The sequence below is a fragment of the Bos javanicus genome, chromosome 6 (genome assembly GCF_032452875.1).
Source record: "Bos javanicus breed banteng chromosome 6, ARS-OSU_banteng_1.0, whole genome shotgun sequence".
NCBI lineage: Eukaryota > Metazoa > Chordata > Mammalia > Artiodactyla > Bovidae > Bos > Bos javanicus.
The window spans coordinates 13,479,495-13,493,515 of NC_083873.1; the positions used below are offsets into that span (position 1 = coordinate 13,479,495).

At 40.0% G+C, this 14,021-nt stretch overlaps 1 protein-coding gene across 11 annotated transcripts in view; it reads right to left on the reverse strand.

Moving 5' to 3' along the window:
* Positions 1 to 8,025: 8,025 nt before the first annotated feature.
* ALPK1 (alpha kinase 1) overlaps positions 8,026 to 14,021 on the reverse strand; it is a 121,786-nt gene continuing 115,790 nt past the window's right edge. For 10 of the 11 annotated variants that reach the window (XM_061419377.1, XM_061419375.1, XM_061419376.1 and 7 more), the window contains 3 exons: positions 12,781 to 12,943; positions 12,064 to 12,250; positions 8,026 to 10,738 (listed from right to left, as the gene is read on the reverse strand). In XM_061419377.1, the coding sequence (XP_061275361.1) occupies positions 10,539 to 10,738; positions 12,064 to 12,250; positions 12,781 to 12,943 (550 nt within the window). In that variant the 3' untranslated portion in view covers positions 8,026 to 10,538. Of the gene's footprint in view, positions 10,739 to 12,063; positions 12,251 to 12,780; positions 12,944 to 14,021 lie in introns of those variants that run through there. The other variant, XM_061419380.1, reaches the window with a different exon arrangement.

Genomic DNA, 14,021 nt, shown 5'->3' on the forward strand with positions numbered 1-14,021 from the left:
ATCTAGAGGCTTTTTAGTTCCTCTTCACTTTCTGCCATAAGGGTGGTGTCATCTGAACTGAGGTTATTGATATTTCTCCCGGCAATCTTGATTCCAGCTTGTGTTTCTTCCAGTCCAGCGTTTCTCATGATGTACTCTGCATATAAGTTAAATAACCAAGGTGACAATATACAGCCTTGACGTACTCCTTTTCCTATTTGGAACCAGTCTGTTGTTCCATGTCCAGTTCTAACTGTTGCTTCCTGACCTGCATACAGATTTCTCAAGAGGCATATCAGGTGGTCTGGTATTCCCATCGCTTTCAGAATTTTCCACAGTTGATTGTGATCCACACAGTCAAAGGCTTTGGCATAGTCAATAAAGCAGAAATAGATGTTTGAAAAGATGTTCAACATCACTAATTATCAGAGAAATGCAAATTAAAGCTGCAATGAAGTAGCACACCAGTCAGAACGGTCAATACTGAGAGTCTACAGATAACAAATGCTGGAGAGGGTGTGATGAAAAGTGAATCTTCCCTCCCACATTGTTGGTGGGAACGTAAATCAGTACAGGGACTATGGGGAACAGTATGCAGGCACTTTAAAAAATTAAAAATAGTTTTATTAAAACCATATGATCCACTCCTGGGCATATATCCAGAAAAAGCTCTAATTCACAAAAATACATGCACGCCAGAATTCATAGCAATATTATTTACAGTAGTCAAGACCTGGAAGTAACCTAAAGGTCCATTGACAGTTGAATGGATAAAGAAGATTTGGTACATATACATTGTCAACGAAATATTACTCATCAAAGAATGAAACAGTGTCATTTGCAGCAACATGGATGGACCTAGAGATTATCACACTAAGTGATTAGATCAGAAAGACAAATATGATATCACTTATCTGTGGACTCAAAAAAATGATAGAAATCAACTTATTTACAAAACAGAAACAGACTCACAGACATAGAAAATAAATTTATGGTTATCAAAGGGGAAAGGGTGGGGGGAGGATAAATTAGGAGTTTGGGATTAATGAATATGCATTCTTGCACCTCATATAGCTGAACAACAAGGTCCTACTATATAGCACAGGGAACTATATTCAATGACCTGTAATAAACCATAATGGAAAAGAAAGTACGGAATCACTTTGCTGTACACCGGAAACTAACACAACGATGGAAATCAACTCTATTCGATTAAAAAAAAAATTGAAAAAGAAATGACTTCTTAAAAGCAAGACTATTCCCTGAGTCTGGGGAGAATCCAGGATGACATGTAGCTAAGGGGTCTTGGCCACTAAAGTTAGTGAAAGTGGGGCTGGGAAAATGAAATCAGCAGGACTGCAAAGGGAAAAGAGTTTAGATAATAATGATCACACAATTCTACCCTTTACTGAACACCAAAATATGCCAGCCACTGGACTAAGTCCTTCACATGTGTTACCTCCAATCCTCTTCACACTCCAAGGTGTCTCTTTTTTCACCCATTTCTCTGTCCATAGGATTTTCCAGGCAAGAGTACTGGCGTGGGTTGCCATTTCCTTCTCCAGGGGATCTTCCTGACCCAGGGATCAAACCCAAGTCTCCTGCATTGCAGGCAGATTCTTTACCCTCTGAGCCACCAGGGAAGCCCTTCACATAAGGGAACTCAAAGGGTTCTTCTAGTAAGTGGCAGAGCCGGGGTATATACCTATTATTTTATGCTTCCCTTCAAGGAGACATAATGGGAGTGACTGCAGGTAGAATTAGAAGTGACCATCTGACCGCCAGCTGGTGTTTAAAAGTTATTTCCCAGAAGTAGAAAGACCAGAAGATGTGTGTAGCCCCATGCATCAGTTCAATACCAGAAGTTCTTGATTTTTAATTTTCATGTTTTGGTTTTAGAGAGGTAGGAAGGGAGAAAGAGGAGAGGGTGCAGGAGACTTGGTAACATGCGAAGAAAAGTGAAGACAGGATGCTCTTTCCAACCTCCCTGGCAAGCAAGGAGCTGGCTCTATAACTTAACTCTGTTTACTATTCAAGGACGGAGCACAACCCGCTTAGTGAAGTCTTTCCCAACAACAGCTAAACAGCGGGCGAAGAAACTGTGTGGACATCGTATACTGAAAACATTTTTCTTGATTTATTCCCTATAATATGTGCATAGGAAGGACTTTATAGTCACAAAAATGCAACATCAAAATCTGAAACATGTTACTGAGGGAGTGTGCTTAGCCAGGAAACTTTAGCCAATGCTCTCATCACTTCGGGATGGTGGGCCAGCTGAGCTGCTGCCGTTCTCTGCAGCCCTGTTATCCTGAAGCCACCCAGCGCCCTCACACACACAGTGGGAACAATGCCCTGGGCTCCCATGTGGCCCACAGTCGCAGGGGCTCATCTCTTATCCAAGGGGCCTGTTCTAGAAACCATCTTCTGGGTGTGTCTTTTCATTTGTCTCTTCTGCCCCACATGCTGAGAGTGATGACAAGGGTCATTTCTACTTGATATTGTGAACAGTGCACTTAAAGTGACCTTTTCAACTGAGAAGCAGCTATTCAGAGTCTGGATTTTTAAACAGATTTCTCCAAAAAAAGTGGGTGTATTTCCTGAAAGCTCATACTTTTGAATTTAGACTTAGGTGTCTGTGGCTCTCTGAGTCTTAGTTATTTTCATAAGGAACATGATGTTGTTAAGTGTCTGAAAAAGAAAATAACTCTAGCATTATTTTGCAGAGGCAAAAGGGAATATCGATTTTTAGTAGGATGAAATATATAATTAGTCTTGCCAATGGAAAACACTACAATAAATACACAAACCAGTGGGCAGAGTCTCTTCTCTCTTTTAGCAATTGCCTGAGTAAGCTGTACCAAACTATAAAATGCTTCCTGAAGAAAATATTTTCTTGATGACTGGATTGATTTTTAAAATTTATAAAACATTAAATTTTCTTGAATACTTTTTTCAATTCACCATTTTGGCATTTGAGATATATTCTGGTAGGTGTTCTGAGCAAGGCATTTTGGGCACATTTTCAAAAATCACCAAGGGAGTAAAACAGCTGACATATATCAAGTGACCAAAGCACTTAGTTCATCTCAATCTTTTAATTTTTAAGTTACTGACAAAAATCTGGCATCTCTTGACATATGGGGCGATTTGAAGCTCTCAATTTCCCAGTCATCAGTTGCTATGTTAGCCACTTGACAACAATAGCAGCATGTTACTGGCCTGTATAGAAAGGGTCTAAAACAATAGGCTTCTTTTTGATTGCTTGCATTTTTCCCTTCCCTCTGGTAACCGAGAGTTAAATGTAATAAGAGCTGATACCTAGCAACGCAGAGTTTTAGAGATGCCAAATTTAATTCGACTTCATATGTGACTATGTTGTCTCAAGATACTTAGGAATAATTTTCGCTTGTCGAGTGAGTGTCCTTGCTCAGCTCAGACAAGGCAAAGGATGAGCTGCCAGGATGGAGTGGCAAGAAGAGGCAGGAGGGGATGAGCTCGTGTCTCTTTGCGGTAGGTTGTCGAGGTCATGCTGCACTGTGGAGCTCTCACTAATATCCAGCTCAATCTCAGATCATCTTCTTTGGTGCTTGTCTGAAAGTCCTAGGACTTTGATAATTTAAATTGCCTCTGTCAGTACAATTTATGGCTTTGAGTCCTTGTACAAGGCATGTTTCAACGGCCCCGGGCTCCATTGCATTTAACCTTTATCTACACCCACTGAAGGATCTTGCCGACTCGTCCACAGTGGGGCAAAGGGGCAAAGCCTGCCTGTGTGCTAGTCTGGCCTGGCCTGGCTCCTGCACTAACATGCCCTGAAGGCTGGGGAAGGATACAGCTGGCCAGAGGCTCCTTCCCTTGTATCCCGTCCTCTTTGCTGCAGGTGCCTCAGTGACTGCTGTCCAGCCCAAGGGAATGCTGCCCACAATCCAGGTGCTCAGCCCGGAGAGAATGTTCCCTATTGAAAACATGTTGGGAACACGGCCCTTCAAAGCCAGGCTCTGTGGGTCCTTCTGTTATTTGGAAAAGACCATGTCAAATGTCTAACAAAAGTGTTTAAATAGTCCCTCTCCTCTTTGGTGATTTGTGTAGGAAAAGAAGGTTAAATCGGGTGTTTGTCTTTGGTGGAGAAAACATACATTCTCTAGCACGATCATCTGTTCTTGCAGAACATGTATAGAACATATAGATGGTTACTAAGTAAGTAATGTTTGAAAATCTAGTTAAAAGTTACAAAACAGGGCATTCTTTGATTTGAAACCCTTTTGACTAGGAAAATGGTCTGTACCATTTAAGAAAATCTGGTGTGGCAAAGTATAGGCAAAATGTCAAAACAGACATTTCTAACAACAGTGTTGCCCAGAATTCATGAGGACCTAAAAATAAACAGAATTCTTTCTCATGTGTCATTTTCAGTGTAAGGCCTAAATGGCAGAACACAAACTAAACTTTAATATTATTTTAAGTTAACAAATTTAATTAGAGAGAAATGAATTTTTCTTATGATGACTTTAATTAAGGTACTTACTTAATCTCAGACAGTTTGATACTTACTCTAGTTTTCTTCCTTTTGAAAATTACTTTTAAAAACAAATATAACCGTTATAGATTCAAATATTTAAAAATCTGCTTTCTGTAATACAATAAATACTGGCCTTAGCATGGTGAACCAAAGGCTGCAATCCCAGCCTTCCATTGTGAACTCATTTCTGTGTGAGATTCAGTAAAAATTTTATCACTGTGTAGATCACACAATGGAAAAACACTGTTAATAACTGGATACTGTAGCTACAGGATTGTAACCTACTCTTAGGAAGCTAACTGCCCCAGGGCCAGCGGCTGCTCATTTATTTCTCTGTATTTAAATCAATTGCTAAGGCAGTCAGACAATAAATTGTGTATCTATTTCTGGTAATAAAATTGGCACCTCAAACAGCAGAGGCTTGTACAAAGATTTAATAGCTCCCCTGTTCAGGATGGATTCTTCTTTGTACCATCTTTTGCAGGGAGGTTGCCTACATGTGAAGTAACATTCTTGTTTCTATCTTCTTGCTAAATTTTGTTTTACCACTGTACAATTGAGCCCAACTTTTTCAGTTTCTGTAAAGCTTCCACTTACTGCTTGAGGGGAATTCTTTTGTCTGGGCAGCGGAACAAGATAACTGACTTAATCTTCCTAGGAACACGTGAGTCGCCATGTATCATTTTAATCTGCAAAACACTAGGGCTGAGTAGTGTCACATGCTGATTTTACTTTTCTATGAGAAAGTGACTCCCTGGTTCAATGATGGATTGCTTGTTCTCTTTAAACAACAGTCAAGACGGTGAATGCCCTGGGGTGATAGACAGGGTGTGCAATAGGAATGGGGCCAATCCGATGGCTTGGTTCAAGTTCACCTGACAAAGCTGAGGCAGTCTGCAAGCAGCATTCGAGAAAGGATTATTCACACTGGCATTATAGTTTTGAATGCATTTTTCTCCTTGTGCAGCTGCAAAGCTCCCTCACACTGAAGGTTTATGCACCATAATAAAGAGATTTATTTTTTTTTTCTCTCTCACTCTCTCTGGCTTCTTACACTTTACACCTAGTTTCTACTGAACTGTTCAGGCAGAGGACATCTGTATATCCAAACTGCACAGAACAAGCATCATCTTCAAAACAATAGCAGTGCTGAAAGACAGTATTAAAAGTCTGACATTTTTGATGTCTGAAGGGACAGAAATTAAGTCTCCTTACATTGAACTCAACTCCTCAAACTCAGCTTTTAAAATATTGTCATTTCACAACTTTATACACAGGAGAGTATAATGAAAATTATTTAGTTTGATTTAGAAAAATTATAATGGAAATTTTCTAAAAATTACTTGAAAATTTCCTAATATCGACTTTGCTATGAGAAATTAAAGAATGGGGGAAAGAAGTTAGAAAAAGGTAAACAGAATGAAGCTAAATAATTTTCCTTTTAAACAGAGAGGTAGGATTGGAAAGAATTGTGCCTTTCTTTCCTTCCAACTTTCCCCATCCTTCTGTCCATCGGCTTACCTACCTACAACTCACCTTATTGGAGAACGGCCTTCTGAAGGCTGGAGAGCTCAGACGTTCTTTTCTTCTGTAATTAAGACATTGATTATTATTGCCTCTTGCCTTATTGTAGCAAGAGGTAGTTATCTAGTAAGCACTTATTGCGCATAGAAAATACATAGAATTGCCAGTGATGTCTCATTCATTTACTCACTTATTTAAATAAAAATGAACTATCAACTGTTAAGCAGGCTCTATAATACCCAAGTGTGCGGTGGGGATACAAAGGGGCCCAAGACTCAGTTTAGGCCAGTGAGACAGACAGAGTCACCTTCGAACTGGCCTCCAAGCGACTCCTGCCCCTGGCTGGTCATGCCCTTTGACCTCCTCCCACACGGTACCAGGGCTCGTCTGTGTGACTAATAGAATATGAAAGTGATGGTCTGTCGCTTCTGAAGCCGGGTTATAAAAGACTGTGACTTCTGTTTCTCTCACTCTTGGACTTTTTGCTCTGGCTTAAGCCAGCTGCCATGTTGTCATATGGACAGGCCCATGTGGTGAAGATAAGGCCTCTGGCCAACGGCCATCAAGGAAGAGGCTTCTTGCCAAGAGTCACGGGAGAGAGCCTGGGAGCAGACCGTCTAGTCCCAGTCACACTTTGAGGTGACTGCAGTTTCACGACGTATGACAGCAGCCTCAGGAGGGATTTTGAGTCAGCACTACTCAGCAGGGCCACTCGCCAATTTTTCATCTTGAGTAACTTTGAGATGGTAGATAAATGTGGTTGTTAGCCTCTATGTTTTGGGGTAATTTGTCATGTAGCAAAACATAAATAATATAACAGATAATTATAATTTACCTATAGTGTAGGTGATATGACACAAGAGTGTATTAGCTTCCATGATAACTGAGCCTGCACAGTGATAGTCGTATAGCTATTTGCGGAGGTCACAGGGGGGTTAGTCACTGAGCTGGTGGAAAGGGAGGGAATGAGGATGATGGATATCAGGGAGGATTTTCTGAAGGAGGTGTTGGTTGAGGTGAGTGTTCAAGGATGAGAAGATATAGGGGGGGTAATTGTCCCCGTCGGTATAAGAAAAGCATGAAAACACTTATCAAGTCATGAAGCGTCTTTGTGCTGCGGTGGAAGGAGGCAGGGTGGATTACAAACTGACACGCTAAGCAGCTAGGTGTTCCGAAAGAGCGTATCACAAGACTGGGAGTAGCATTGGGCTAAAGGAGAAAGCACTGTGTGATCGTCGGATAATGTGGATTTTCTATTGAAAAAGAGAATCATTTGAATTTCTCATTAAATACTATTTTTTGGTAATAAGTAATACATGCTTATTGCAGAAAGCTTGGAAAAAATAGATGAGAAGAAAATAAAATTCCCTACCACAAATTCACTAGCCAGGGAAAAACACAGTGAAGATTTCCATGTGTTATACATATATTGTTTTTTCTATTTACATACATATATGTACTGAAATTATAATCAATACTATAATGCTGTTTTAGAGATTGCTTTTTTACTTCAAAATTTGTATGTAATTAAATATTTTTTAAAATATACAATTTAAACAAATGAATAATAGTCATATGGATAAATTAAATATATAAAACTATTTCTCTGCTGTTGAAAATTTGTTTCTTTTTTACTATCATAAGCAAAGTTATGATATACTCATTTGTATATAAACATTTGTTCACATTTCTGTTTGTTTCCTCATTAGAGGTTTGTAAAAGTAGAATTACTCAGTCCAACATATATTGGATTTTTCTTGGTATTTTTTCCTTTATATGATCTCACATTTTAAAAAATTTTTGAGGAGATTTAAAATATATATATAAAAGGGGAAAGATTAGTGTAACGAATTCTTATATACCCTTCTCCTTGCTTCAACATTATCAAGAAAAAGCCAAGCTTCTTTCATTTCTCCACTTCTCTTTGGCTTTTGTATCTTTAAAATACATCATTTCATTAACTTTTATTTAATACTCAACACAAACTAAAAAACCCCGACTTGTCCCCAAAATGTTATTTTATTATTGATTTATTATAGAGGTATAGAGTCACCTCATTATAACAAGAGACCAGCCTATCAGTAAATTCCAAGGGATCTAAGAGCTCTGTGCCAGGAATCAGGGGCAGAGACTATATATATATATTCTGATTTTTCCAGATGTGGATAGGGTTGGGATAGTAGGTGCATTTGCTTGCTCCCTTTCTCAGATGAAAACTTTCAAGTGTTTCACTATTAATTATGAGATTGCTGTTCAAAAGAAAAGTTAAAATACCTTTTTTCAGATTCAGGAAGTTTTTCTTTATGTCTAATTTGCATCTAATTTGCAAAGAGCTTTTTTTAAACCATAAATTAATTTTCAACATTATTAATTTTTTCTGCATCTTTGAAATTACAAATGTCCCCCTTTATTTTGTTAATAGGATAAAATTTTTAAATTTTCTTTAATAAAGTTTAGTTAAGTTTGGGTTTTTCAAGAAGCAAATGCCGAGAAGGAACATAAAACATACAAGGTATTTATTGAGAGAAATGACTGTAAAGGGTAAGTGAGCGAGAACAGGAGTATGCAGGGAGACCACGATGTAGGTCTGGCATTGTTCGAGGAGAGGGCAAGCAGAGGAGAAGGCACAGCAGAGATTACAGCAGAGCTCTGAGAGAGTTTTGGTCTGGCCAATGGGAAGGTTTTGCGCATCACCTGGCAGAAGCATTCTGAGCCTGGCACCCATCTCTCACTCAGGCACTGGCTGAGGGTACACAGTGGTCGGTCCAGTGAGGCAGGCTGGAGGCTCCTGTCAGCTGTGTTCACAGCAAGAGAACCCAGTGGCTCTCAGCAGCGCTAGCTGCAGTTGTAAACAGACATGTGCAGGAACCTCAAACTGAGAAAGGTGCACCTACCTAGAATTCAGAACTCAAGATGTTCATGCACGTGGGTCTGAGTTACATCACTATATAAGGCACTAAGATTTGTTGAGGTAATAGATAAGACAAGTTGAGAATGAATAGTGGAGGAAGGAGAGAGTGTGTACTAGGCGCAGTCCCAAAGACTAAGTATAGTGAGGGAGTATCTCATCCATCTCTTTTGTAAACTTCAGCAAGATCATGGAAGCACTGCTCTCCAAACCTGTGTGAAGCAGCACATCTGTGTGGGCCAAGGGCGGACTGTGGTGGCCACCTCCCTCACACCTCCTGCAAGTGTAAATGTACTAGAAGAAAATATGAAGGGTTAAAAACAACAAAATCCCAGACATGGAGAACAGACTTATGGACAAGAGTTGAGGGAGAAGATGGAGAAGGTGAGAAAAATGGAGAGAGTAGCCTGGATGCACATATACTAACATACGTGAATAGGTAGCAATGGGAATTTGCTGTATGACTCACAGAACTCAAATTGGGGCTCTGTAATAACCTAGACAGGGTGGAAATGGCGGGAGGTGGGAGGGAGACTCAAGAGAGAGGGGACATATGAACACCTATGGTTAATTCTGAAGAAGGAAATGGCACCCCATTCCAGTACTCTCGCCTGGAAAATCCCATGGACTGAGGAGCCTGGTGGGCTGCAGTCCATGGGGTCACTGAGGGTCGGACACGACTGAGCGACTTCACTTTCACTTTTCACTTTCATGCATTGGAGAAGGAAATGGCAACCCACTCCAGTATTCTTGCTTGGAGAATCCCAGGGACGGGGGAGCCTGGTGGGCTGCCGTCTATGGGGTCGCACAGAGTCGGACATGACTGAAGCGACTTAGCAGCAGCAGCAGCAGCATGGTTAATTCATATTTATGTATGACATAAATCAACCCAATATTATAAAGCAATTATTGATCAATTAAAAACAAATAAATATTAAAAAAAGAGAAAAAACAACAACAAAATTCAGAGTAGTGAAGCTCTATGGATGACATATAACCTAGAAACCATAAAAGACTGATGAATTCACCTGTATAAACCAAATTCTGCATGGAAAAAAAAGTTTCTTACAAAGTCAAAAGACAAAAAATTGGATTGCATACCACAAAGGCCTGATTCTTTAATGTCTCCCGCATTCTAGGCAGACGCTTTAACCGCTGAGCTACCAGGAAAGCCCCTGAATTCTTTAATATATATCTATAAAGAATTCCTAAATCAATAAGAAAAATGCTAAAAGTATCAGTCTTGATGGATAATTACTAAAGTCCCCAAATCTCGATGGCTTCAGCTAGAAAAGCTTATTTCTGATATGTGCTTCGTGTTCATCGTGGGTCAACTGGAGCTCTTTCCTGTGTTCTTCTCACTGTGGGACTTCTGATGTATTCTTGGCAATTGTGCAGAGGGAGACTTTGTAGAGTGTTGCACTGGTAATTAAATATCAGCCTGAAGAAGATACTCTTCAATTCCTCTCAAAAATTATTGGCTAGAACCAGTCCCATGGCCCCACCTGAACCCAAGGACCAGGCTGTGCCGTAATTTGTGTCTGGAAGGAGAGGAGAGCCATCATTGGTGAGCAGCACTGAGTGGTCATTACCACTCCAGACAGTCTATGAATTGTTTGGTTTCTCAATCGAAGGTCTTGTCAAAGAAAGACGATGGCATATTTCATTACATTCCACATGCTGGTTATTAAAGAAGTAGAAAATTCCTTTCTTTCCAAAATTGGTAGTGACATCTTTCTGATCAACAGAGTGAATCTGGGGATCTGTGAGGTAGATGAGCCCTTTTCCATTCCCAGTCACCCAACCTAAAAAAGAAATAAATATGTCTAAGGATTAAATCCTCTATAAATTTCAGCAAAGTGTTTCAGAAAAAATATAATATACATACAGTGAAATGGACATTTGGTAACTTGGTCATGCTATCATGTGAAAGTCGCTCAGTCGTGTCCAACACTTTGTGACCCCATGGGCTATACAGTTCATGGAATTCTCCAGGCCAGAGTACTGAAGTGGGTAGCCTTTCCCTTCTCCAGGGGATCTTCCCAACTCAGGGACTGAACCCAGGTCTCCCGCACTGCAGGTGGATTCTTCACCAGCTGAGCCACAAGGGAAGCCCTATGGTTGATGATTAATAAATTTCTGCTAAGGGATCTGGTGTGGCATATTCCAATTCCTGGTCTAAGAAGAACTGAATATTGGGTAATTAAATTTGTCAAATATGACATGCCCAGACAACCAATTTTCAAGGAATTAGCAATAGCATGCACTTAGTGCAATTATTAAATCACATTGAATATTTTTCTTTCATGATTCAGAAGTTTCTTTAATGCCTTACTCATCAATTCATGCATTCCTCTGTTCATTTAACAAATATTTATTGAGTGTACACATTGTACAAAACACTATTGTGTTTTGTGAACAAGTTAGTAAAAAAATCTCTGTACTCGGTGTCACGTTCTTGTGAAGATCAATAAATGATATAAGTAAGCAAAATACATAATACAGAGTGATGATAAATGCAGTGGATGGGGGATAGAAAAATCTTGGAGGATTATTATTAGAAATAATCATAACAAAATTCATTTATTATTTAAATAAAGTACAGAATGATGGCTAATAATTCTGTTAGATAAAATACCAAATTGAAACAAAATTTACATATTAATGCAGATTTTAAAGGAAGCTAGATTTGGGTATACAGCTTGCTGTTCCATAATGATCCCAGTTATGAAACCCAATATCACACCTATAGTGAAGGTAAAGGGCTAGAGCAAAGAAAGTGTGAGAAGACTGTGACATACTAAAACACACAATCCTAAGAAACCTGCATCACCCAAATCCACCTGAGTAAAATTAAAAAAGAAAACTGTTATGGATTTGCTCTAGAATTAAGCTCAATAAAATGTGAGCCAGATCTTCTCACTGATTATCTGATGCCCTTAGACAGTTGTAGAAGCTTTAGAAATTTTTCCCATCCATCATTTGCTATATACAGCAAGATTGATTAATTTCAAATAGTAGCCTGTGCACTAAACAACCTATTAAATAATGACTAGCAAAGCTAGTTATAAAACCTCACATTAACATATAAATAATACTAAAGCAAAAAATAATTCCCAGTTTCACATACCTTGTAAATCAACCACAACATCTCTATGATTGGAAAATTCATAAGAAAAGTGGCCATACGCCAAGCCATATTCTGTGGCTTTGTATTCTGTTTTCACCACTTTTGTGTTATTTGATAATTTTACAAATTCCCCTAGCATGTAAGGTTCCACACTGACACATCCTTTTATTGTCTTGCCTTCTAAAATCTGAAAAATAGGAACAGGAGACAGTATAACAATGGTGAAAGCCATGGGTTTTGAGGTCAGTAGATCTCACCTTATTGGAGAAGGAAATGGCAACCCACTCCAATGTTCTTGCCTGGAGAATCCCAGGGATGGGGGAGCCTGGTGGGCTGCTGTCTATGGGGTCACACAGAGTTGGACACGACTGAAGTGACTTAGCAGCAGCAGCAGATCTCACTTTGAGGTCAGTAGATCTCAGCCTTTGAACTCAGGCTTTGCCACTTAGGAGCACTGTTGTTCTGTCACTAAGTCATGTCCAACTCTTTTGCGACCCCATGGACTTCAGCCCACCAGACTCCTCTGTCCATGGGATTCTCCAGGCAAGAATACTGGAGTGGTTTGCCATTTCCTTCTCCAGGGGATCTTCCCGACCCAGGAATCAAAACCAAGTCTCCTGCGTTGGCAGGTGGATTCTTTACCACTCTGCCATCTGGGAAGCCCCCATATATATTTCTAGACCTGTTTAATCATCCCCCTGATTTCTTTCACTTTACCAGCAATACTGAGGACGGTATGTAGAATATCTGCGTGTGAATCTTCTGCTCGTAAAGTCTCTTGTTAAATTCTGTCACGTAGTGCTGTGCGGTCATCTGCCTCTCCACATCAGTGAAGTGGTGCCAGAGCCCCTTTTGCTCCTTATATTCTTTCCCGACATATCTGTGAATGCAAAAAAGCCACAGCAAGAAATGCAAAGTGATCTATCTTAGTTAATATTATCTTATCTCATGACTCAGATAATTTTGTAAGAGCCACCTGAACAATGGAACACAATTCATACTAGCTGTTGATAACATAAACTTAATAACATAAATTACTAAGTTTATGTGTCATCTCGATTTGACCATGGGGTGCCCAAATATTTGGTCAAACACTATTCACAGTGTTTCTGCGAGGGTGTTTTGGATGAGTCTAACATTTACATCAATAGACTGAGTAAAGAAGATTGCCCTCCCTAGACTGCGTGAGCCTCAGCCAATCAGCTGAAGGGCCAAATGGAACAGAAGGCTGAGCTTATTTCAAGTGAAAGAGAATTTTTCTTGCTGACTGCCTCTGACCCAGGACACTGGTCTTTTCCTGCTTTTGGACTTAAACTGAAACATCATCTCCTCCTGGGTCTCAATCCCCCTGGTCTTTGGGCTGGAACTATATATATCGTCAGCTCTCCTGAATATCCAGTCAACAGTAGATGCTGAAACTTGAAAGCATCCATAATTATGTGAGTCAACTCCTAATAATAAATCTCTGTATGCACACACACACACGCACACACACATATGGGCTTCCCTGGTAGCTCAGCTGGTAAAGAATCCTTCTGCAATGCGGTAGACCCCAGTTTGATTCCTGGGTGGTGAAGATCCTCTGGAGAAGGGATAGGTTACCCACTCCAGTATTCTTGGGCTTCCCTGGTGGCTCAGATGGTAAAGAAATTGCCTGAAATGTGGGAGACCTAGGTTTAATCCCTGGGTTGGGAAGATCCTCTGGAGGAGGGTATGGCAACCCACTCCAGTATTCTTGCCTGGAGAATCCCCATGGACAGAGGAGCCTGGCTGTAGTCTATGGAGTTACAAAGAGTTGCACACAACTGAGTGACTAAGTACAGCACAGCAAACACACACACACACACACACACACACACACACACACACACAAACATATACATCTTATTGGTTTTGTGTTTCTGGAGAACCCTGGTGAATACATCGACCCAGTGGTGATACCGATTTATTTTCTCCTT